General features: G+C 39.4%; 1 protein-coding gene across 2 annotated transcripts in view; it reads right to left on the bottom strand.

Annotated features, from left to right (window-relative positions):
• The window catches only part of LOC106874976 (nuclear pore complex protein Nup155), a 46,020-nt gene that overhangs the window by 18,046 nt on the left and 4,539 nt on the right, over positions 1–23,435 (bottom strand). For both annotated transcript variants that reach the window (XM_052972673.2, XM_014922907.2), the window contains exons 3-21: positions 22,770–22,907; positions 21,428–21,524; positions 20,656–20,726; positions 19,627–19,719; positions 18,556–18,716; positions 17,817–17,922; positions 16,899–16,972; positions 15,445–15,536; positions 14,034–14,131; positions 12,023–12,187; positions 11,289–11,389; positions 8,915–9,070; positions 8,008–8,118; positions 6,663–6,725; positions 5,325–5,445; positions 4,006–4,098; positions 1,666–1,846; positions 913–979; positions 628–740 (exon numbers count right to left, since the gene is read on the bottom strand). In XM_052972673.2, the coding sequence (XP_052828633.1) occupies positions 628–740; positions 913–979; positions 1,666–1,846; positions 4,006–4,098; positions 5,325–5,445; positions 6,663–6,725; positions 8,008–8,118; positions 8,915–9,070; positions 11,289–11,389; positions 12,023–12,187; positions 14,034–14,131; positions 15,445–15,536; positions 16,899–16,972; positions 17,817–17,922; positions 18,556–18,716; positions 19,627–19,719; positions 20,656–20,726; positions 21,428–21,524; positions 22,770–22,907 (2,101 nt within the window). The remainder of the gene's footprint in view (positions 1–627; positions 741–912; positions 980–1,665; positions 1,847–4,005; positions 4,099–5,324; positions 5,446–6,662; positions 6,726–8,007; positions 8,119–8,914; positions 9,071–11,288; positions 11,390–12,022; positions 12,188–14,033; positions 14,132–15,444; positions 15,537–16,898; positions 16,973–17,816; positions 17,923–18,555; positions 18,717–19,626; positions 19,720–20,655; positions 20,727–21,427; positions 21,525–22,769; positions 22,908–23,435) is intronic.

The raw sequence follows: 23,435 nt of genomic DNA, 5'->3' as shown, positions 1-23,435 counted from the left end.
TATAAAATGACAAAACTAAAGACAAGGTATTTTCCCTGCTGCTCCATTAATTTATACATCAACAAATATATACTAGATTCAGTGAACTTTTATAACTGAATAACTGTGACTGTCTTTTTGAATATTTAAATATTTTTTTCCCATTGAATCAGATAAATAAAGGTAGGACAAGAGGGTACATTATGTGTATGTGTGTATGAGAGAGAGGGGGGAGAAAGTGAGTGTGTGAAAGAGAGAAAGAGGGAGAGAAAAGTGAATGTGTGTGTGTGTGTGTGTGTGTGTAAGTGAGAGAGAGAGAGAGAGAGAGAAAGTGAGTGTGTGAAAGAGAGAAAGAGGGAGAAAGAAAAGTGAATGTGTGAAAGAGTGAGAGAGAATGTGTGTGTACGTGTATGTGTGTGTAAGTGAGAGAGAGAGAGAGAGAGAGAGAGAGAGAGAGAGAGAAAGTGAGAGAATGTGTGTGAAAGAGAGAAAGAAAGAGGGAGAGAGAAAAGTGTGTGAAAGTGAGAGAATGTGTGTGTATTTTCACACACTTTCAGAGAGAGTAAGGGAGGACAAGAGGATACATTATATGTATGTGTGTATGAGAGAGAGAGAGAGAGAGAGAGCGCGCCTGTAGAATTGACTTACCTGTCGGCTGCTAAAGGTGAATCAAGTCGGGAGTTGAAATCTATGAAATCTGACACGTTGCGCACCAGAATTGAGGTATGCTGTAGTTGTTCACTGGTGAACTTGCACACTAGCTGCACAAAGGAAGGAACAGACAAACAAACGTATAAATATACAGAACACTCAGAGTGACACAGGGAAAGGGGAGCGGGCACAGACATGGCTGTGCGGTCGAGAAGTTTGCTTCATAAATGGAAGAAAAAATAAAAGGGGAAAAAAACGAAGCAACAAAACCTGTATACTTACATAAGTAATGGATTCACCATCAGTTTTACAATGATATTCTGAGACTATATATTGATCCCAAATAGGCCTGTGAAATATAAAATTGAAATATAGAATTGAAAGAGGCAGTGTAGTTAGAATAGTCAGGCTTTTAACAACCAAATCAGCAACACGTGTAATCTAATCACCATTTCAAATACCGAATCAGCACCATACCTACCCTTATTGCTATTTCAACCATTTGCTATTTTATTCCCATTGAAATACACTGAGTTTCTTTCCATTAATTTTAAAATATAATGGTCACTTTGCAATCCACATAATTTCAAGTTCAGTCCCACTGTGCAGCACCTTCAACATGTGTCTTCTACTATAGCCAAAGCCCAATGCTGTGTGAGTGAATGATAGACAGAAACTGTGCAGAAGCCTGCTGTGTGTGTGTGTGTGTGTGTGTGTGTGTGTGTGTGTGTGTGTTTGTCCTTCCACTGCTTGACAACCAGTGTTGGTTTGTTCATGTCCCAGAAACTTAGTTCAGAAACAGTTACCGATAGAATAAGTGCCAAGACTTAAAAAAGATAAATAACGAACCAGTAGCTTTGAGAGATCAATGATGTGATTGTTTATTTTTAGAATGACATTGTAGGATAGGCATGAGGGGCCAGATCCAGTCAGTTCGAACATAAATCAGGTAGAATATTTGGACCAGATAAGGCCAGTTTAAATGCTAAAAGGTTAAGTAAACAAGTAAATAAAGTTGGGTGCCTTCATGCTTACCTCAGGATCCGTGACAGGTAGAGGCAGATGCCATTGTGTTTGCCCGAGAAGACCACATCGTGACCGGCAGCTGAGCAGCGTCCCAGGATACTCGAGTGGTAAGACTGGGAGAATGGTTGCTGCTGCGGCTGCTGAGGCTGTGGTTGAACCATAGGTGTGGAACTATGAATCGGTGCAGACCCTACAATGGAGGGAAGAAACAAACATTATTACATTATAATAGAAACAAAACACAAAAATAAAACAATAATTGTGATTTCTTACATAAATAAATTGCAAAAAAAAAAGAGTTGAGAAGTTTTGCTATGTTTATGTGCCTACATGTGTGTCTTGGGTATTAACATGCATATGTGAATGTGTAAATAAGTCTTTATTAACAATGTACCTCAAATCAAGTGGAAGCACAATGGCCCAGTGGTTAGGGCAGCGGACTCGCGGTCATAGGATCGCGGTTTCGATTCCCAGACAGGGCGTTGAGAGTTTACTGAGCGAAAACACCTAAAAGCTCCACGTGGCTCCGGCAGGAGATGGTGGCGAACCCTGCTGTACTCTTCCACCACAACTTTCTCTCACTCTTACTTCCTGTTTCTGTTGTGCCTGTAATTCAAAGGGTCAGCCTTGTCACACTGTCACGCTGAATATCCCAGAGAACTACGTTAAGGGTACACGTGTCTGTGGAGTGCTCAGCCACTTGCACGTTAATTTCACGAGCAGGCTGTTCCGTTGATCGGATCAACTGGAACCCTCGACGTCGTAAGCGACGGAGTGCCAACACACACACACACACACACAACACCTCAAATCAAATTGAGCTATGAACAGCTAAATAAAACATCAGGTTCAAAACTCCTTAGATAGAAGGGGAGAAGCTTACTGTATGACATGAACCATGCATCTTTAATTAAACCTAGTGCTCAAATGTTACCTTATTTTATCAATCCCAGAAGGATGAAAGACAAAATTGACCTCTGCAACATTTGAACCCAGAAATGTAATGTCAGGAGAATGCTGTTATGCCCCTTTTGTCTGGCAGTAGTGCCTTCACAATAATGATTAAAATAGACAGATAAATAAAGAGAAAGGGGAGAGTGAAGATACAGGCAAAACACAGATACATATAGATAAAAAGAGAGACAACTGGAGAAAAAGAGAGAGTAAAACAGATTAAGAGAGAGATACATAAAAAGAAATAGATAAGAGGGAAAAGAGACAGATAAAGAGATAAAAACAAAGAGAGATACAGATAAAGTGAAACATCATCATCATCATCATTATCATCGTTTAACGTCTGCTTTCCATGCTAGCATGGGTTGGACGATTTGACTGAGGACTGGTGAAACTGGATGGCTACACCAGGCTTCAATCTGATTTGGCAGAGTTTCTACAGCTGGATGCCCTTCCTAACGCCAACCACTCCGAGAGTGTAGTGGGTGCTTTTACGTATCACCCACACGAAGGCCAGTCAGGCGGTACTGGCAACGGCTACGCTCAAAATGGTGCATTTTATGTGCCACCTGCACAGAAGCCAGTCCAGGGGCACTGGCAACGATCTAGAGATAGAAAAAGGAGAGACAGATACATGAAAATAGTGATAGTGTAACACCTGATTTAAGCACAAGGTCAGTAATTTTGGAATTCAAAATCATAGACCTCAGTAATTTATTTTATTTTATTTAGCCGACTTGCCCTCCTCTCAAAAGGATATGGTGAAAGAATAATAAGAATAAAAGAAAAGCGAGGGATAAAGTGTTTGTAGGAAAAGTTTAACCCTTTTGTTAGCATATTTTTATGGAAATTCACTGCCTTTGTTCTAAATTAACTTTGAAAATATTCAAGAATTTAGTAAAATTCGAGCAAGATCGATGCCAGTGCCGATGGACTGGCTCCTGTGCAGGTGGCACATAAAATACGCCATTTCGAGCGTGGCCGTTGCCGGTACCGCCTGACTGGCCTTCGTGCTGGTGGCACGTAAAAGCACCCACTACACTCTCGGAGTGGTTGGCGTTAGGAAGGGCATCCAGCTGTAGAAACTCTGCCAAATCAGATTGAAGCCTGGTGTAGCCATCCGGTTTCACCAGTCCTCAGTCAAATCGTCCAACCCATGCTAGCATGGAAAGCGGACGTTAAACGACGACGATGATGATGATGATAAGTGGATGCTTGTACATAAAATTTTTGGTAGAAAGTTTTAATTTAAATCACTTCAAAAGAAGAAACTTGTAGCGTAGAACCAGGGGCAGTCTCAGGTGGGTTGTTATCAAAAGGGTTAAGGTAGAGCAAGCTTAAAAAGTCTGTTACAAGAAGCCAAGCAGGAAAGGTTAAGTAAGGGTTTATACCAACCTGGTGCTGGTGTTGGCATACCAGCAAGTGATGTGTAATGGGTTGCCGGGTCATACATCATTGAGTAGGACAGGTGACCAGGTGTTGCTTGACCTGTAATAGGAAAGTTAAGGTTAACACCCGGCATTTATGTGGTGTCTACGTCATATAGACCATATATCACACATACACAGACACACATACATAAGAGTGCAGAGAGACAAGCAGAGAGACAGACAGACAAGCAGAGAGACAGACAGACAAGCAGAGAGACAGACAGACAAGCAGAGAGACAGACAGACAAGCAGAGAGACAGACAGACAAGCAGAGAGACAAACAGACAAGCAGAGAGACAAACAGACAAACAGAGAGACAGACAGACAAGCAGAGAGACAGACAGACAAGCAGAGAGACAGACAGACAAGCAGAGAGACAGACAGACAAGCAGAGAGACAGACAGACAAGCAGAGAGACAGACAGACAAGCAGAGAGACAGACAGACAAGCAGAGAGACAGACAGACAAGCAGAGAGACAGACAGACAAGCAGAGAGACAGACAGACAAGCAGAGAGACAGACAGACAAGCAGAGAGACAGACAGACAAGCAGAGAGACCGACAGACAAGCAGAGAGACCGACAGACAAGCAGAGAGACCGACAGACAAGCAGAGAGACCGACAGACAAGCAGAGAGACAGACAGACAAGCAGAGACAGACAGACAAGCAGAGAGACAGACAGACAAGCAGAGAGACAGACAGACAAGCAGAGAGACAGACAGACAAGCAGAGAGACAGACAGACAAGCAGAGAGACAGACAGACAAGCAGAGAGACAGACAGACAAGCAGAGAGACAGACAGACAAGCAGAGAGACAGACAGACAAGCAGAGAGACAGACAGACAAGCAGAGAGACAGACAGACAAGCAGAGAGACAGACAGACAAGCAGAGAGACAGACAGACAAGCAGAGAGACAGACAGACAAGCAGAGAGACAGACAGACAAGCAGAGAGACAGACAGACAAGCAGAGAGACAGACAGACAGACATGTTGGCATTTATGTCATATATTTATAAAGTCAATACTCATAATAAATATTTATTGTCCACACATATTGTAGCATAAGATGCTACAGGACGAATAGCCTGGTTAGTGATGTTATGCTCACGACCTAATGGTTGTGAGTTCGTTTCCAGGACTGGGAGGTGCATTAAAACAATATTTTTGCACAGGTGTGGCTGTGTGGTAAGAAGTTTGCTTCCCAACCATATGGTTTCGGGTTCAGTCCTGTTGCATGGCACCTTGGACACTCTTGTGAAGGAAAAATAAAAAGGAAGATTCACCAGGATATGATGCTGGGCCAACACTTGTAGGAATCCCTGGTCCATATTCATTTTCACTTGCAATTTTCATGTGGGGATGTCCACCATACATAAAGAAGGCCATTTGAGCCCAGTTGACAATCTGTAACAATGAAATTATACTCTTTAACTCTGTCAAATATAATGTTTATTTACATTGTTCTGAATCATGTATTATCTTGAAGCTTTGAGATTTCAATAACGCGATTATTTATTTTTAGAATGGCTTGGAGGGAAGGTGTGAGGGGTAGGATAGGATCTGGTCTGTTTGAAAATACATCTGGTAGAACATTTGGGCCAAATATGATCGGTTTAAATGCTACAGGGTTAAAACTAGTTGCGTCTAATAGGGTGTGGTCATACTTGTGCACTGGCACAGATTGTAAAAGCATAAAGTTCAGGGGCTGCGAGAACTTTTCTTCTTAACCCTTTAGCATTCAGATTACTCTATCAAATGTTATCCTTATTTATTCACATTGTTTTGAATTAATCATGGATTATCTTGTGGCTTTGAGATTTCAATGAGGGGATTGTTTGTTTTTAAAATGACATTGTAGGGTAGGTGTGAGAAACCAGGTATGGCTGTTTTAATCATAAGACAGGCAAAATATTTGGGCCAGACATGGTCGGTTTAAATGTTAAAGGGTTAAAATATTTTCCTAAGAACGAGGGGGGAGATACAAAAATAAAAAAACTAAGTAGGTGTCATGTCTTATATGTTGTAGGGTTAGTATTTGCAAACTAGTGGATTAGTGGTTCAAATCTTGATATCACAACTGATTTGCATCGTAATTGAACCAAATTCGATGACTGGCACCCATGCCGGTGGAGCGCTAACAGCACCGTCTGAGCGTGATCATTGCCAGAGCAGCTGCTTGGCTTCCGTGCCAGGGGCACATAAATAGCACCATTTGTGCATGATCGTTACCAGCGTCGCCTTCCTGATGTCACGTGAACAGAACATTCGAGCGAGGTCGTTGCCAGTGCCACTGGACTGGCTCCTGTGCAGGTGGCACATAAAAAACACCTTTTGAGCGTGGCTGTTGCCAGTAGCACCCGACTGGCCCTCATGCCGGTGGCATGTAAAAGCACCCACTACACTCTCGGAGTGGTCAGCATTAGGAAGGGCATCCAGCTGCAGAAGTGGATAATGTAGACAGGCATAAATGAAAAGATGGAATGATCTGTTCAATGAAGGACAACTCGCAGCTGAACAACAACATCTTATTAAGAGCAAAACAAAGGGAGTGGGGAGTTGACACAAATGGTGATGGTGGAAGTACAATGGAATCAAGCTACAACAACAACAACAAAACTTACTTGCTGGTCACTGGGAGATCGGGAACAAGCAAGTATTAAACAGGCAGCACATGCTTGGTCAACCTGTGATGATGTGGAAACAGGAGAAAAAATTAAAAAACACGGTGTTTAAAGACATTTACAAGTTGGTAAAAATAAAACAAGTTTCATATTGAACAATATATCTGTTCATCAACTTTACATATCAAGTACAAGCCCATACCTTTTTTTTTTTTTTTGGTTTTTGTTGTTTTGTTACAGATGTAATGCTAACATGGAAGGTTAAATATGATGTAATAGACAAAGACATGACTGTGCAGTTATGAAATTTGCTTCCCAACCACATGGTTTCAAGTTCAATCCTATTCTATGACACCTTGGGGTAGTGTCTTCGACTACAGCCCCAGGCTAACTAAAATTTTGGATTTGGTAGATGGAAATTGAAAGGAATCAGGTGTGTGTGTGTAAATATTTGTGTTGCGCTATGTGTGTGTTTGTGTCTCCTTGACCTGACTGCATGGAATTGTTGTAAATGAATGTCGTTCATTTCGAATATTCAGTAAAAACATGTTTGGCCACGGGGAAATATTACTTTACTTGGAAATAAGAGAAGGATGGCAACAAGAAGGGAATCTCTAATTGTAGAAAATCTGCCTCTTTAAGCTCCGTCTGACCCATGCAAGCATGGAAAACCAGACAGTAAAACGATGTCAGCGTAGAAGAGATGTGTTTGTGTCTATAGTGTATACACAATGAAAGAGGAAGAAATGACGGAAGGTAACAGAGAGAGGGGTGAGAGGGAGAGAAAGAGAGACGGGTGAGAGGGAGAGAAAGAGAGACGGGTGAGAAGGAGAGAAAGAGAGACGGGTGAGAGGGAGAGAAAGAGAGACGGGTGAGAGGGAGAGAAAGAGAGACGGGTGAGAGGGAGAGAAAGAGAGACGGGTGAGAGGGAGAGAAAGAGAGACGGGTGAGAGGGAGAGAAAGAGAGACGGGTGAGAGGGAGAGAAAGAGAGACGGGTGAGAGGGAGAGAAAGAGAGATGGGTGAGAGGGAGAGAAAGAGAGCCGGATGAGAGGGAGAGAAAGAGAGATGGGTGAGAGGGAGAGAGACGGGTGAGAGGGAGAGAAAGAGAGACTGACAGAGAGAGACAAAGTTAGACAGATAAAGAAATATACAGGTAGATAGACAGTTAGTCAAACAAATAGACAGACAGACAGACACGCAAACAGATAAACAGGTAGAGAGCCAGCTAGATAGACAGACAGACATGGATAAATTGACAGAAAAGTATAGGAGGAATAGGGGAATGAAGACCCAAGCAGAGATATATAAGCAAACTGACAACAATGGAGAAGAGAACTGTTTACCTTGTGTAGAGTAAAAAAGTCTTTGACAGCTTCTGATTCTGGACCTTGGCATGAAATGAGCAGTCTTCTCAGTTGGTCAACAGGACGGAGTTTCGACACAATGGTACAACCCTAAAAGACATAAAACAATAGAGAAGTGAGAGTAATTATACATTACACCATACAGTATATGACTATCATGTATTTGAAAACAGAGTCTTGTGAAGATTACATACAAACAATAGAGAAGATAATATAATTACGTTCTACACCATGTATCTCCTCTACTGCCAGACACCTGTTTTTATCCCTTAATCATACTCTAACCTGTCATCACTTGGCATAAAGCCACCGCTTTCAATACTACTCCCACCTCAGTTCAGATGTCTTGCCTTACAAGTTACTTGGTGACCTCACTGGTGCTGGTGCCACACAAAAAGTACCCAGAAAACTCCTGGAGAGGAATCTGTACTAAGCTAACTTGCTTCTGATACATTCATGATGCCAGTCGTCGAATTTTGTTCGATTTCGATTATGACTGACATAAATCCTTTCTCTCAAGAGAAATATGCTTATATACATACAGAGGGAGAGAGAGAGAGAGGAGGGAAGGAGAGACTGAGAGAAACAATAAAATGTTTAATGTCCAAATAAGTCAGAGTCAAACCAATGACACCAAAAACAGCAATGCCAAAATGTCTCATACACTATACAGAGATGGTGTGGTAATTAGGGTAGAGAGGGGGAAAGATTAGTAGTTATGGTGAAGAGCAGAGGTGGTTGGGTAACTTGAGTGTAAGAAGGGAGAGACTGATAGTAGAAGTGAGGATTAATGGTCAGGGTGCAGGAAAAAATGAATTGGGGATTAGGGTGAAGTTGTTAAAAAAACTGACAGAAGAAATAAAAGAGAAAAAAAATTAAAACAGACCTGGGCATTGATAAAAACAAACTTCCTTGGTTTCTCATTGTGTTGTGTGACTACAACTGGTGGGTCTGGCCGCTGTTTAAATTCAGGGGTAATATCTGTCTGGATAGCTGGGACCTCGCACATGCTCCATGTTCGACCTTCAAGAGGAACATAGCTCTATGAAATAGAAAAATGGGTAAAAAATTTTTTAGACAATATAGAAAGATTAAAATATTAATTATTACTTGACATCATAAGAATTTATAACCTTTCAAGATAACATGAAATAATTCTTTCTTTAGAACAGTGGATTTTGAAACACATAAAGCTTATAAATAATAACATGTAAAAGAATATTTTTTCAGTAAAAACAATAAGATGTGGATATGTGTGTATATGTATATATATATATATATATATATATATATATATATATATATATATATCTTTATATAAAGTAAGAGGAGGAATATAATATTCAGGCAGATACTGAACTTCTCTGAGTAAAATGCCAAGGCTGGTTCCTTTTGATGGTGCCTTTTTTGGCAATCTTCCTTTAGCTCCCATCCAATGTTCCAGGATATTTTTTGGCAACTTAAGAGTGTAAAGTACAATATTTATAAGAAGAAGAACGAGGAGAAGGAAGAATTGGAACATTCAAACGTTATGTTTGAATGTTCAAATTCTTCATTCTCTTCGGGTCCCCCGATCCCTTATCTGGTGGTCAATGCAGAAACTAAGGATAGAGGAGTGGTTGGTGAGAGCTGCACAAGCCCTGTACAGAGATGCTGTCAGTAAGGTAACAAGTACAGTGAAGAATTCCGGGTAGAAGTAGGGGGTTCACCAAGGATCAGTCCTCAGCCCTCTCTTATTCATCATAGTCCTCCAGGCAATAACAAAAGAATTCAAGACAGGCTGCCTCTGGGAGCTCCTCTATGCCGATTTTCAAGAAGTGTCTTCTTCCTTGACACAATTAAGATTCAGTGCAGCAGAAAATCAATCTTCTCTTTAAGATGACAAAACTCTCTTTTACTCTTTTACTTGTTTCAGTCATTTGACTGCGGCCATGCTGGAGCACCGCCTTTAGTCGAGCTAAACGACCCCAGGACTTATTCTTTGGATGCCTAGTACTTATTCTATCGGTCTCTTTTGCCGAACCGCTAAGTTACGGTAACGTAAACACACCACCATCGGTTGTCAAGTGATGTTGGGGGGACAAAGACAGACAAACAAACATAGACAAACACATACATATATACGACAGGCTTCTTTCAGTTTCTGTCTACCAAATCCACTCACAAGGGTTTGGTCAGCCCGAGGCTATAGTAGAAGACACTTGCCCAAGGTGCCACGCAGTGGGACTGAACCCGGAACCATGTGGTTGGTAAGCAAGCTACTTACCACACAGCCACTCCTACGCCTATACACACTTTATTTCCAGTCACTGCTTTAAAGAATGGAAGTGAGAGAGAACAGAACTCAGTGTGCATTCATAACAGAGTTCAAGATCAATCTGTGCCAGGTGGCTTCACTCTGCATACTTTTTTTTAGCTAGGTTACCAAAACAACAGTCCCAATACTTTTGATCAGCCGAAGGGGCCACACAGTGGGATTGAACTTGGAACCATGTAATTGGGAAGCAAGCTTCTCTATTTCATTTGATTAGCCATGAAGGCTGTACATAGAGTAGCAGAAGCTAGGGCTAGAAGGCGGTGAGCTGGCAGAAACGTTAGCACGCCGGGCGAAATGCTTAGCGGTATTTCATCCGCCGTTACGTTCTGAGTTCAAATTCCGCCGAGGTCGAATTTGCCTTTCATCCTTTCGGGGTCGATAAATTATGTACCAGGTACGCACTGGGGTCGATCTAATCGACTTAATCCCTTTGTCTGTCCTTGTTTGTCCCCTCTATGTTTAGCCCCTTGTGGGCAATAAAGAAATAAGAAGCTAGGGCTAGACAAAGACATTAATGAAAATATGGTAGGATGACACAGATGAAAAATGAGAGGGGCGCCAGCGCCCACTGACTGGCAACCCCTTGAAAACATTGTTTCAATACAAATCATTTACAAAATCAGTTATGCAATACAAATCAAATTCATTAATACAATTAGTCATAGCAAGCTTCTCACCACACAACACCTGTGCCTGGAATAATACAAAAAAAACCTCATCATTTTAGACCTGTTTTATCACGCTGGCATGGGTTGGACAGGTTTTTTTTTCAAGGCAGGGCTTTACAGCTGGATACTTTTCCAGTCACCAACCTTTTTAGTTGCCTCTTACAGCAGACAGGCATACAGTAGCTATTCTGAACTCGAGGTGCACACAGCAAGGTTGACACAAAGAAAGAAAAGAAAAAGTTCCAAGGGAGGGGTAGGGATCTCAGCAAACATACCTTGATTTCTTTAAGTACATTATTGAAAGGTAAGCAATCACTGCTGATTGTCCAGAGCAAGTCGTTTTCTTCAGAGCGCGACTGAATCATCAGAAGGGTTCCTAAATACAAAAGAAAAAGTATATGTATATATATATATATCATCATCATCATTTAACGTCTGTTTTCCATGCTGGCATGGGTTGGATGGTTTGACTGAAGACTGGCAAACTAGGAGGTTGCACCAGGCTCCAATCTAATTGGGCAAGGTTTCTACAGCTGGATGTCCTTCCTAATGCCAACCACTCCGAGAGTGTAGTGGGTGCTTGTTACGTGCTACTAGCATGGGAGCCAGTCAGGTGGCACTGGCATCAACCATGCTCAAATGGTGCTTTTTACAAGCCAACCAGCAGAGAAGCCAGTCAGGCGGCACTGGCATCGACTGTGCTTGAATGGTGCTTTTTACGAATATATATACTCATACATACATACATACAAACATATATATACATATATATATATATATTAGAAAAAATAATAATCAGGTACTCAGATATCTGGATGGTTGTATATTTACAGATTTTTATTCATATGTCACATGTGACATATGAATAAAAATCTGTAAATGCACAACCATCCAGACATCTGAGTACCTGATTATTATTTTTCTAATATATAATTCATGTACATCACCTCCAAACCTTCCAATATATATACAAGTAGAAGAGCAAAGAGTAAATAAAATGCACACAAACCTTTTTTATAATGGGCAAGTCTAACGTTGCTTGGACGACCGTGAGCAGGGTTGGCAGAATAACCAGGAGGTAAGCGAACATGAACCAACTTTAACATTGATGGATATTTGCGAGATATCTGTTGCACAGCACCAAATGGTTTTGCAGCAAAGTATAACCGAACACCTGACAATTAGATACAACCACAGCATTGAATGGAACATTCCTGAGAAATCTCATTGAAAATATTAAAAACAAACATGGTAAAAAGGCAGGAAAACAAACTACCTAATTTAATGGTCAAGAAACCTTTCATTATTGGAAATAATTCTGTCTGTCCATCCATCCGGGATCCCTCTATCTCAGTCTACATTAGATCTACATAGACATATTATACCATTTTGGAATCAGGATGATCCCAGGATTGAAAATCTGCGCTTCATTTGGTTCTTGAAAATCCAGCATTGGGACGAGGTCTAGATGAGGATTTGTTATATGCTAACAGTTGAAAATTCAAATTTTAAAACAACTGCAAAAATTTGTGAATTTACAAGTTTTTCATTTAAACTGAATTTAAAGTATTACCAATATTGGTGGGGTAACAATAAATATTTTATTATTATTGCTCTCAGTCCCACTGCGTGGCACCTTGGGCAAGTGTCTTCTACTATAGCCTCGGGCCGACCAAAGCCTTGTGAGTGGATTTGGTAGACGGAAACTGAAGGAAGTCTGTTGTATATATATATATATATATATATATATATATATATATATTTGTGTGTCTGTGTTTGTCCCCCCAACATCGCTTGACAACCGATGCTGGTGTGTTTACGTCCCCGTAACCTAGCAGTTCGGCAAAAGAGACCGATAGAATAAGTACTAGGCTTCCAAAGTATAAGTTCTGGGGTTGATTTGCTCGACTAAAGGCGGTGCTCCTGCATGGCCACAGTCAAAAGACTGAAACAAGTAAAAGAGGAAAAGAGTATAAAAGAGTTTAGTTTTGGGCTGCTGGCTCAATTAGCCCTCTGCAGTAGCTAGCTTAAAAGTCTACACGGAGTGCAGCTTCTAAGCTAGTTGTAAATATAGCATGTTTTTTGTAACTCTTTTGGTACCAACCCATCTGAGACTACTCTTGGTTATATGATACAAATTTCATGTTTAAAGTGATCTAAATTAAAAAACTAACAAAGTTTTATGTTAATTAATATTCCAAAACCAGCTTAATAACAACAAAGATAATTAACTAAATTCTTCATTAGCTATTTATAAAATTAATTGAAAGAAAGGCAGTGAAATATGGTGACAAAAAGGTTAAATTGTTCTGTGACTTATGCAGGTCCATCCACACTCAACACCTCTGGTTTCTTTGGACTATTTCTGAAGCATGGTTAATAAAAAGTTGTTGGCCCCTCAACCCCCTTATATTTCTTGGAAGCAAGGGTTACTGTGAGTGATACCCCTTACAGCCCTCTCAGTTCAACATTGTTGATTGAGAGAAAGAGAGAGAGATTATACAGTAGTAGTTGACTGTGACTTAGCAGTTCAGCAAAAAATTAAATGTATGGAACAAGTACCAGACTTAAAATAAATACTGAGGTTGATTTATTTGACAAAAAGCCTTCAAGGTAGTGCCCCAGCATGACCGCAGTCCAATGACTGAGACAAGTAAAAGATAAAAGATTGCATCTGCAAAACTACAAATAAAAAGAAAAATTTAACCCTTTTACTGTAGAAATTAGATATATTCACTCAAAATTTTATTACCCTTAAATACAGGAAGAAGTTTTATATACTAATGTATCTTTTGTTGAGGAAACCAGTTTTATGTTCAGATATGTCGAGTTTATTGAGGCAATGTGGCCTGCAGAAAATACCAATTCTAGTTTGTTTGTTTTTTTTTGTTTTTTTTTTATAGATATTTAACATCATTACTAGAGTAACCATGAAATTTAATTTTGCAATTTTTAAAGAATTAAATTTTAATTATATTTATTGGCTGAAATTTGTATTTACATATTTGAGGAATACTGACCTGCTTGTGTAATGGCGACAAGATGAAAATTTGGTGATTCCGAGGCTGTCAGTGGTGCAATGTGAATGATGGTTTTAAATAAAGAGGGATCGATCGTCCTGGAAAGAAAATAATCATATAGAGCAAGTTTTAAAACACAAATAAGATCTAGAGTCAAGACATCCACCAAAAATATCAGCAATATTAAGGTTGGCCAAACTATTTTTACAACAGTTAAATACTATTTTTCAAACAACTTATGGTTTAGCAAGAAAGGGAACGCAGTGCCCAAGACCTTTGCAGCTCCATGCGTCTAACACACGTGAGCATGCTTACAAAGTCAGAAAACAGCACAGCTCCCATGACTTTCGGAAACATTTTTTCACACTCAGAGTTGCTGAAGCATGGAACAAACTACCTGCATCAGTTGTTAGTTGCAGAGACATTGCAACCTTTAAAACCTCAACACTACACCTGATATCGCCCCACCTTCCGTATGCATGCACACGTTTATCATGACTCCATACACTGTTCACTTTCCTGACTTTTGTACATAATTCTATGTACTGGACATGAACCCTTGATGAGTTGTAATGCACCTGAGCACTATACGCTAGAATTCATTGTTGTTATTTTTATTATATAAACTCGTGAGGGAAAATGAGAGACAGAACCTACGACTGAAGGAGCAGGTCTGTCTTGAGCCTTAAGACTCATCAGGTCAGTTACCCACTTCTCATAGCATATAACTGACCAAGATGACAAGACCAAAGATGTATGTTTATTATATAGCAAAGATGTATACATTAAGCTATGTGAGCAATCGGTGTTGCAAACTGAGTTAAAAGAGCTGCATTATCAGACCAAACTAAGGCTAACCAACATCATCATTGTTGGCACTCCGTCGCTTGGGATGTCGAGGGTTCCAGTTGATCCGATCAACGGAACAGCCTGCTCGTGAAATTAACGTGCAAGTGGCTGAGTACTCCACAGACACGGGTACCCTTAACGTAGTTCTCGGAGATATTCAGCGTGACACAGTGTGACAAGGCTGACCCTTTGAATTACAGGCACAACAGAAACAGGAAGTAAGAGTGAGAGAAAGTTGTGGTGAAAGAGTACAGCAGGGTTCGCCACCATCCCCTGCCGGAGCCTCGTGGAGCTTTTAGGTGTTTTCACTCAATAAACACTCTCAACGCCCGGTCTGGGAATCGAAACCGCGATCCTATGACAGCAAGTCCGCTGCCCTAACCACTGGGCCATTGCGCATCCCAACATCATCATCATCATCATCTAAGACAGGTGAGGGACATTAACATAATCAGGAGAGGGAGGAGGGAAGGGAAGCTATGACAGATAACAAGCAAAACAGAGACCAAACATCAGAGAAGGAGTCAGAGATTGAGAGGAGCTGGAAGTTTGGCCATCTTACCCGGCTATATGACTGGCAGCTTGTATGATGGTAGATAATGGTACAGTTACCACGCGGCTCATCCCGTTGCCATCTTCACCCAAGTCAAAAACCTGGAATAAGAAAAATATGAGGACATGCAGATATACATAGTTACAAATGAGTACTTTTATTACACGCATAAAATTAAGCATTGACTGATTAAGAGACTCAAGAGATATGAAGAGCCTAACATTATAAATAACATCGTCATCACAACGGACTATAGATAACTAAATTACAACAGGTGTATAGCCCATTGTTTGTTCTATAGTGCTTTGTTGTACCATTCAAAACTTTTTATTCTTTACAAACAATACACAATGCTTCAAGCGAACTACAATACTCTCCTATTGTCATCATAATTTTGACATCCACTTTTCCATGCTTGCATGAGTCAGACAAGTTTATCGAGGCAGATTTTCTACAGCAGGATGCCCTTCCTGTTACCAACCCTTCCCTGTTTCCAGACAAGGTAATATTTCCTGCAGCCAGAAGTTTACCAAAGAAGACTGTAAACATCTCTTGCATGACAGTGGTGTTCGTTTACAACCATCATGTGACGTCAAGACAAGGGTATACACATGCATACACCTGACAGGCTTCAATTCAGTTTGTTATTTCTTTACTGCCCCCAAGGGGCAACACACAGAGGGGACAAACAAGGACAGACAAACGGATTAAGTCGATTATATCGCCCCCAGTGCATAACTGGTACTTATTTAATCGACCCCGAAAGGATCAAAGGCAAAGTCGACCTCGGCGGAATTTGAACTCAGAACGTAGCGGCAGACGAAATACCGATCAGCATTTCGCCCGGCTAACATTTCTGCCGCCCTTTCAGTTTCTATCAACCAAATCCACTCACAAGGGTTTGGTTGGCCCGGGGTTATAGTAGAAGACACTTGTCAAGAGCATGTACAAATGGTTTGTTAACATCCATGAATACATTTCATGTAGCATGCAAATTTTCATCTATATTAATCCTTTCTACTAAAGGCACAAGACCTGAAATTTGGATGTTAACAAACCATTTATACATGCTCTTCCAGCCACTTATATGCCTGCATTGTCTATTTGTGGTTTGTTGTTCAAATTTCAGCTTCTCAGCTGAATATATTTCTTGTCAGAAAAACTGTTCACAATACAATCTGTTTATTTAGTGTACCATTCATATATATACTCTCCCAGTACATAAGACACAAACATAGTTTATTCATTCTTTTATCAAATTTCAGCTCATTGCTTATGTTTACTTTTCTTCAGAAATAAACCTTTTGTTATTCAATTAGTTTCTTGAGAAAACCACTCCTAATATCCCACTATATTATTATATTACAATATACTACAGTTTACATTATAAATACTATTATATTACAGTATAATATATTATATCTTACTTTATACAGAAAACACAATAGTTTTAATTTTCTCACCTGAATCGTTCCTTTGTCTGAGCGTGTGTAAAGAATATTCCGAGACTGGTCGATACAGATTTGCAGCAGTGGATCTAGGAAAAAGAAAGAGAAAGAAGTTAAGTTACAAGCAAAACAAAAAATATAAAATAGCACAATTATTTGAATATTGAATAAAATACTTTGTAAAAGTTGGTTACATCCTCCTCCTCATCATCATTATTTAATGTCAATTTCTTCAGGTACAATTTGTTGAGGCAGACTTTCTATGGCCAGATACCCTGCTTGCCACCTGTTTCCAAGCTAGACATACACGTTTTTCACAGAAAACTGAAAACAACCTTGCTTATATGATGACCATGCTCATTAACAAACATCATGTGATGTCCAGACATGGGTACACACAAACACCACATATACATACGTACACACTTATATACACATGTACATACACACATACGCATACATACATATGTACTTACATGCATACATCACTGTATCAACCAGACTATCGGATCCTGTTATATACCATTGATCACAAGGTGTTTCCTTGCATTGTTGTAGCCTTCAAATGATGCCACCTCACTGGCTAGACAGGCAGTCAAGCTGACATTCTTCCTGAATGGAATGCCAGTCCATTGCTGAACGGACAAGAAAAAAGTGAAATGAAGTGTTTTGCTCAAGAACACAATGCATCACCCAGTCTGGGAAACAAACCATAACCTTGCAATTGTGTGTGCAACACCCAAGCCAGTAAGCTATGCACCTTCACACAAATATATATATATGACAGGCTTTTTCCAACTTCCATCTACTGAATCCACTAACAGGGCTCTGTTCAGCCCTATGCAAAACTAATTTACAGAGATAAAGGAGAAAGATAAAAATATGCAAGAATTACAAAGCAAACAAAACAAAAAGAAAAGGAGAAGAGCTCACCTTCTTCTGTTAAAGATATATTGATAAAGCTGGGTACCAGGTATGACAGGTAGCTGGTTGAATGGTTAATTTTCTTGCACTGCCGTCCAAACCAACCTTTTTGACCCTGAAGAAGGAATATATTGAAAATGATGCTCATTTACAACAATCATATGATGTTAAGACAAGGAGACACAAACATACAGATATACATATAATCTATACACATACATATACACAAGAGGCTTTCAAAGTTTTCATCTACCAAATCCACTCAAGTCTTTGGTTGGCCCAGGGCTATAGTAATACACACCTGCCTGAGGTATCATGCCGTGGGACTGAACCTGAAACCAAATGGTTAGGAAGCAAATTTCTTAACCACACAGCTATGCCTGAACATACATACACGTACACACACATATATATATATACACACAGCCAGATGTCCTTCCTGTTGCCAATCTTCACCTGCTTCCAAGCAGTAAGGTGACATTTCCCCATGGCCAGACATGTTTTTATGGAAGACTGGAAACAATGGACACTGCTTGTAAGACAGTGGCGCTTGTTTACAATTAACTCATGAAGTCATAACAAGTAGACATAAATGTACTCAGACACACACATTATATGTTAAAAGAAACAAATACAATGCAATAAAAAGCTGTTCGTTCCCGTCACAAAGCCCACACATGAAGAACATAGAAGAAGCAACAGACTCAAGCAAATTCAATTGCAATTAACAAACATGAAAGCAGTTTACCTGATATGCCAATTCATAAAGGCAGCTGTCTTTTCCGGCCATGAAAATACGCCCATTATTCATACCTACTATGCTGACAACATAAAGATTGTCTGATGGCAGGCTGAAGAGAGGCTCTGTGATCAGATGCATTTCACAGTTACTCAAACTTTCCAAAGCACCTAGAAAACACAAACCAATTTGACAGTAAAACTTTCTTCTAAATAAATCTGTGAAAATAATTTATTGTATTACACACACATACACATGCATGCTTGCACATACATGTTTATTTTACATCTGAAGAATGGATGTAACCGTGATAGTCTATGACCTGAAGGGTTAGCCTTCTATACCTGTATTACCTGTAACATGTACAATAGTAGCATGTAATTTATAACATATACATCATATGTAAACAAACCTAAGTTTGTTTTTGAAGTGCTGAAATGTATTGTAGTACAAGTAGGAAGATATATTTTTTTCAACGCGTAAATACTAATAGAACAGTATACATGGGATAATATCCCTTACAGAGCAGAAAAATCTGTCAGCAACCAGCGATGAGAATCAAACTCACATCCCTTTGATTTCCGGTCAAGTGCTCTACCATTAAGCTAAACTGCTTAATGACAAATTCTTCTGCAATTTAGAACTTATAAAGTCATCCAGAAACGCTAGATAAATTACATCATATGTAAACAAACTTAAGTTTGTTTTTCAAGCGCTGAAATGTATTGTAGTACAAGTAGAAAAATATATTTTTTCAACAAAAAAATCATTTAAATTACACTAAAATAAATTGTTTTTTCCATGATGTTGGCTGTGAAACGATCGCAATCTTATGGATATCAAATGTTGAAATAACTATATTCATCTCATTCTTCCTAACTTTACATTATATATTATATGCTTAAGCATATTGAATTTGCTAGGTAACTTTTCAGAAATCAGATAAGCAGAGTAATAGAGGTCAAATCAAAAACAAGTAAAAATATATATGTGTATAGAAAGAGGGAGACACACACACACACACATACAAAGACAATAAAAATTAAAATGGAAAAACAATTCTTATGTCTAGATACTCACCTGGAGGAGAGTCTGTGAAGCGGACTCCAAGTAGGACAATTTCCACTGTTGTAGCCAAAACCAGAATATATTTAATACTCGACTGAAACACATCTGTAATGAGAGAGCATGAAGCATTGAGTTCAAAAGTAACAACAAATAAATGAAAAACTCAAGGACGAAACCTTATCAATGAATAACGGAAACATTTACCAATCTTTGGTCGGCCCGAGGCTATAGTAGAAGACACTTGCCCAAGGTGCCACGCAGTGGGACTGAACCCAGAACCATGTGGGTGGTAAGCAAGCTACTTACCACACAGCCACTCCTGCGCCTGAACAATTGCGTGCAAAAGGATTTTTATTGTGTACAAAAATTAAAAAATATTAATCCTCGATTTGAAGGGAAAATGGTAAAAAACACAAATGGATTCGGATTCAGTTACTATATATTTACACAAGCTCAAATGCCTTAAAGATGAATATAGATTCCATAATATGGATGCTAGTACTGCTGAAAAGACAAAACTCCGCAAGCCAGATATATTGATATAAATAAACTCTTTGCAACAATAACCGAAATGTCAAGTGAAGAACTGGTTACGAAGAGTCAAAGTTGCCCGGGATAACTTATCGATTCTGTAAATATAACAAGGAAAGCGAATACATCACTTTCCAGGTTTTAGATGAAGCTGACAGAATGAAGAGCTTCAAAACGTGGTTGACCATCCAATGTACTAGCCACAACTGAACTATCTGTTATGTTTTTATCTGAAGACACATTTTAGCTTTGTGTGGAGTTGTTGCTTGAATTCGTACAACGCCTGCTTAGCATCTGCAACTAACTCGCACACCGGTGAAAAAAAATAGTTTTATCATGTCTCACTACAAATTTTTGCCAAACCCATGCAAGCATTGAAAAGTGGACATTAATGATGAGGAGGAGTAGGAGGATGTAATCAGTGTATCTCATTAGAAATGTCATCAGAAAAATGTGTAAGAAACAGTATGTGACGAAAGTAAAGTGGAAAAAACAACATCATCAACTTACCTGGTTTTGGGGGCACCAAAGCCGCACACAGGATTGTTTCATCAACTCCATCATAATAAGCAACGTCTTGCCTGCATGAATTGAGATTGCATTAGCAGTCATCAATAACAAATAATCAGTAGGTATGGGGATGGTGAGAGGGTGGGGTGGGGTGGGTTGATTCTTACATTGGTCACAAAACATAAGAGATTTTGGAGGTAAGGTATTATAGTTGAAGGAATTAACCACCAAAAGAAGATTAAACATTTAGCATTCAGATTACTCTGTCAAATGTAAAAGGTAAAGACCCCCTAAAAGAGTTCCCTTCTGAGGCACAAATCCAGGTAAGATTGTTTATGGAAGACCAGCAGTCACCCATGCATACCAGTCTCCCATCTCTGCGCCACTGATGTTATCCAAGGGAAAAGGCAAAGGCTGATACAGCTTGACACCAGTGATGTCATGACTCTTTTTTACAGCTGAGTGAACTGGAGTAACATGAAATAAGTGTCTTGCTCAAGAATACAACACACAGCCTGGTCCACGAATCGAATTATTAACCTTATGATTGCAAGCCAAACGCTCTAACCATTGAGCCATGCAATTCATTATTTTGAATTGATCATGAATTATCTTGTAACTTTGAGATATTGATGTGGTTGTGTATTTTCAGAATGACATTAAAGGGTAGGCGTGAGAGGCCAGATCTGGCTGGTTTAAACATAAAACAGGTAGAATATTCCGGCTGGATATGGCCAGTTTAAATGCTCAAGGGTTAAAACCTGTTACTTACCCATCTTCATATCTCCAGATATATATATCACTGTCAATTGCAAGCCATGCCCTCTCAATTTCAGGAAACAACCCCATGGAACACTGGCACTGCATGTCTGATAGGTACTTAAGGATTAACAAAGCAAATGAGGGAGTTGTTTTTACAGGTGAGAAAGTTGAAATTTTAAAGGAAGATAAAATTATTCACCTGGTCACAGTATATGATTGGAAATGTAATATATCAACAGCATACCAGTAATATAAGCAGATAAACATTAAACCCAGAAGCTATTTGAGCTTAAGGACAACAATGATGATTGATGCCCCAGGTAGATATGCAGGTATTTTGAAAATACCTCATGGAATGACTACCGTCTCCTGCATAATTACCGGCTACCCTTTGGCAAGGTCACGGGACTGCAGCAGGGCAGATTGTGAAGAGGTAGTGGAGGAGCTCAACTGAGCCAACAGTGTTTCTTACATTGAAGCTGAGAGGAAGAATCCTAGAAGATCAACAGTCAGGATCACCAAACTATCAAGAGAGTAACTGCAATGTATCCATGGATGTGTAATCAGCTAATGAAAGATTCATTATGACTCAAACTTCCAATTCAAATCCATAATAATAGAATTGGATGGTGACAGAGTCACAGGAATCCTCAAAAGCAGTGGCAAAAAAATGAGGTCAACACTAAATAAATAGACAAATTAAGACAATCCAACCATGAATACCTGTATGTTCCTGCAGGCAGTGTACCCACAGTAACATTATTCAATGTGTCCATCATTTTCTAAGGTAGTAGAAAGTGATGTGGAGACGCAATGGCCCAGTGGTTCGGGTAGCGGACTCGCGGTCATAGGATCACGGTTTCAATTCCCAGACCGGGCGTAGTGAGTGTTTATTGAGCGAAAACACCTTAGCTCCACGAGGCTCCGGCAAGGGATGGTGGCGAACCCTGCTGTGCTCTTTCACCACAACTTTCTCTCATTCTTACTTCCTGTTTCTGTTGTGCCTGTAATTCAAAGGGTCAGCCTTGTCACACTGTGTCACGCTGAATATCCCCGAGAACTACGTTAAGGGTACACGTGTCTGTGGAGTGCTCAGCTACTTGCACGTTAATTTCAAGAGCAGGCTGTTCCGTTGATCGGATCAACTGGAACCCTCGACGTCGTAAGCGACGGAGTGCCAACAACAACAGAATGTGATATAAGTTTGGCTGCTATTTCTAGCAGACCAGTGACCAGGTAGAGGCTTCTATGTTCACTCATGGCCTGAGAGGTAGTTATGGACAGGTGGGAGGTAAGTGCATTAGCCATGGATAGAGGACAAAAGTTGGGAATTCTCAACAAAAAAAGGATACGACCAAAATGTTCAACCAGTTCCGGAGGGAGTGGTACCTTCTTCATGTCTCCAATATCAGCAAAAATTTCGATATCCACCCTTCCATTTAAAAACGTGGGGTAGTCATAGTCATGAAGTCCACTTACTGATGGTGAATCTGAAGGAAAAAAAAAATACATATATATATCTATATATACACACACACACATTATATATCATTGTTTCAATGCCGACTTCTCTATGCTTGCATAGATCGAACAGAGTTTCTTGAGATGCCCTTCCTGTTGCGAACCCTTATCTGTTTCCAGGCAAGGTAATATTTCCCCATAGTAAGACATATTTTCTGAGAATATTGAAAATGAATAAAATTTATTTACAACAATCATGTGATGTCAAGACAAGGAATTACAAACATGCACACATTCACACACACACACATGTATGAATATATATATATATATACATATATATATATATATATATATACATATATATATATATATATACATATATATATATATATATATATATATATATATATATACATATATATATATATATATATATATATACATATATATATACATATATATATATATACATATATACATATATATATATACATATATATATATACATATATATATATACATATATATATATACATATATATATATATACATAT

This window comes from Octopus bimaculoides, chromosome 14 (assembly GCF_046866305.1).
Source record: "Octopus bimaculoides isolate indiv1 chromosome 14, ASM4686630v1, whole genome shotgun sequence".
Taxonomy (NCBI): domain Eukaryota; kingdom Metazoa; phylum Mollusca; class Cephalopoda; order Octopoda; family Octopodidae; genus Octopus; species Octopus bimaculoides.
Note: the sequence above shows the minus strand (reverse complement) of the source record. Positions and strands in the feature narration are given on the sequence as shown.